Genomic DNA, 2500 nt, shown 5'->3' with positions numbered 1-2500 from the left:
TTAAATCAAGACACATTTACTGGAGAAGCGAAATGACTGAAGATATTAAGTCTTGTTTACTAAAAAAACATTTTGTCCCCAAATATGGTTAAGTCTATACAAACACACACACAGACACAGGTTGAGTGTTGTGTTGTGTGCAGGACTCCTCTGTTGCCGTGGAAACGGTCTCCTGTGCAGAGGATGTGGTTGGTCAGAATCTCCTGCACGAGCTGGAGGCGTCAGCTGAGATGCTGCAGGGACACGCCCACCTCCTGCTAGGCCACGCCCTCTGCCGGGCCACCCGCCTGCAGATCAACACACAGCAGAAGGTCAGTGAGTGACAGGGATCTGGACGACATCACGCCTGCGCACATCTATATTCTAACGCTCATATCTATAGACTGAACACGTGATACGCACGTGCGCCATCAGCGTTCTCACGGATTTACGTTTTTGTAGTTTACACGGAGATGATGATTTAATGAGAGATGATAACGCTTGCACCGTGGATCCTGTTTCAGAGTGTGTGTTCTTGAGCTCCAAACACTGCTGTGTGAATGAACGGCCAGAACACATTAAAGTTTCTGTTTTCTGTGAGAGCGGTGTGTGTTAGCGGCCCCTAAGTTAATAATTAATGATCTTTGCAACGGAATCAATCAAAACTAACTTTATCTGGACAATAACTTTATTCTAGATCTGCTGTAAAGCCTAAACAATCTCTGTTCCTGTAATCTCCTGTTATCACTGTAAAGCTGCTGTGAGACTCTATATTGTTAAAGCGCTGTATAATGAAGGAGACTCGACTTAGTCCTCCTGTAGGCAACAATTTTATCCCTTTAAACTCATCTTTGATCATCAGAATTACACTCTTAACTCTTTTATCCCCCCCAAAGAAATTTCTTCATGCCCTAAAATATCTTGAATGTAACTCGACACCCTTGCCTCATTTAGTATGCGTGGTTCTATGGATATGCAAATGAGCCCCGCCTCCACTCACTCACTCAGCTCAGAAGAAAGGAGAAAGGCATATAGTTCATTAGGGATGTCCCGATCAGGTTTTTTTGCCCTCGAGTCCGAGTCTGAGTCATTTGATTTTAAGTATCTGCCGATACCGAGTCCCGATCCGATACTTCTATAATGCAAAAAAAAAAAAAAGAATAAAGAAGAGCGAAAAAAACAGATCCAGGATGTTCCTTATTTTTTATTTAATTCACCTTATTTTAACATTCAACAACTCTGTTAACAAACAGAGCACTTCTGTGAGGTAGCTTGAACAATCAAGTAATAAATAAATTCTTCACTTTTGGACTTTAGTGCAACAGTAAATATTTAAAAAAGTCTAATATATAAACAAATAGCACCTCAACTTAAAATACCCGGCAGGCATGTAAACAGATAAAAAATAAAAGTGCCACAGTGTTTGCAAAGCCAGTAATGTGCTTGTAGGAACTGCACTCCTAACTCTTACGCCGGTTTCACACTGCACTGTTAGCAGAGCGTGCAGCGCGTATTTTTTTCGCCGCCCATGTTAACAGATTAAACCAGGCTTTAGAGCATTCACACCGCGCGCAGAGGCGGCGCGGCAGTGCGTAGCAGAGCAGAGCAGGAGTGCCGTGATCGTTTCGGCGCCGAGTCTATTTTTGCTGCGCCGCTTTTGCTGAATTAAAGTGACAATACATTGATCATGGCCATAATACACCGCAGTTTTATCCAAAAAGTTCATTGATGATATCTATTGTGTTTTAAACAGTCAATCAAATGACCAACAGCAATTTGAAAAGAAAACAAATGTCCAAAAACAAACTTGTTGCCATAACAATAAAAACAAAGATGAACCAAAAGTTATATAAATGAAATTATTAATAAAATAAGCTTCTTGACAAGTATTTTCTCTTAAATGTATTTGAAAACGAAAAAAAGCAATGCCAACTTATCCATTATAGACTCTGTCTGTACACAACCCGCGGTTCAGCCGCGCGTGACAAACGCTGCCAGTATGAAAGCAAAACGCGCGTGTCCTGCTCCTGCTCACCATACGCACTGCTCCTGCGCTGCTTACACTCTAATAACGCGTGCAGTGTGAAACCGCCGTAACTCTGTGTCACCGCATAATAGAGGTGTTAAAAAATAATGAGAATATAAATACATATATATCCGAGTCCTGATCGGGAGGTAACGTCCGATTCCGATCGAGTCTGAAAACACGCGATCGGGCCCGATTTCCGATCACGTGATCGGATCGGGACATCCCTATAGTTCATCATATTCGTAATTCACCCGCTCTATTGCTGAAGCTCCTGAGACTGTTGCTCCTGTTTGATGAACAGCTTGTGTTTCAGACACAGTGTGTGTGTGTGTGTGTGTGTGTGTGTAGATCAGGTGTTGATGCGCGTCGTGTGTTTGGCCTTCAGGAGCGGCTGATGGACGCGGTGTGTGAAAGTGTGTGTGTGACTCGGGATTGTGTCGAGTCTCTGATCCAGGAATATTACTGTGGGATCCGGAGCAGGAGGAGGAGGAC

General features: G+C 43.0%; 1 protein-coding gene across 7 annotated transcripts in view; it reads left to right on the top strand.

Annotated features, from left to right (window-relative positions):
- evc (EvC ciliary complex subunit 1) overlaps positions 1-2500 on the top strand; it is a gene marked incomplete at its 5' end in the record, with an annotated part of 45277 nt that overhangs the window by 33437 nt on the left and 9340 nt on the right. For 5 of the 7 annotated variants that reach the window (XR_014608774.1, XM_084133436.1, XM_084133435.1 and 2 more), the window contains 2 exons: positions 144-311; positions 2394-2500. The exon at positions 2394-2500 is cut by the window's right edge. Coding sequence is in view for 6 of the 7 variants with exons in the window: in XM_084133436.1 (XP_083989562.1) it covers positions 144-311; positions 2394-2500 (275 nt within the window). Of the gene's footprint in view, positions 1-143; positions 312-2356 lie in introns of all 7 variants that reach the window. The other 2 variants (XM_084133438.1, XM_084133437.1) reach the window with 2 other exon arrangements.

This window comes from Abramis brama, assembly GCF_963993115.1.
Source record: "Abramis brama genome assembly, chromosome: 13".
Classification (NCBI taxonomy): domain Eukaryota; kingdom Metazoa; phylum Chordata; class Actinopteri; order Cypriniformes; family Leuciscidae; genus Abramis; species Abramis brama.
The sequence above is the reverse complement of the archived record's forward strand: the minus strand, read 5'-3'. Positions and strand labels throughout refer to the sequence as shown.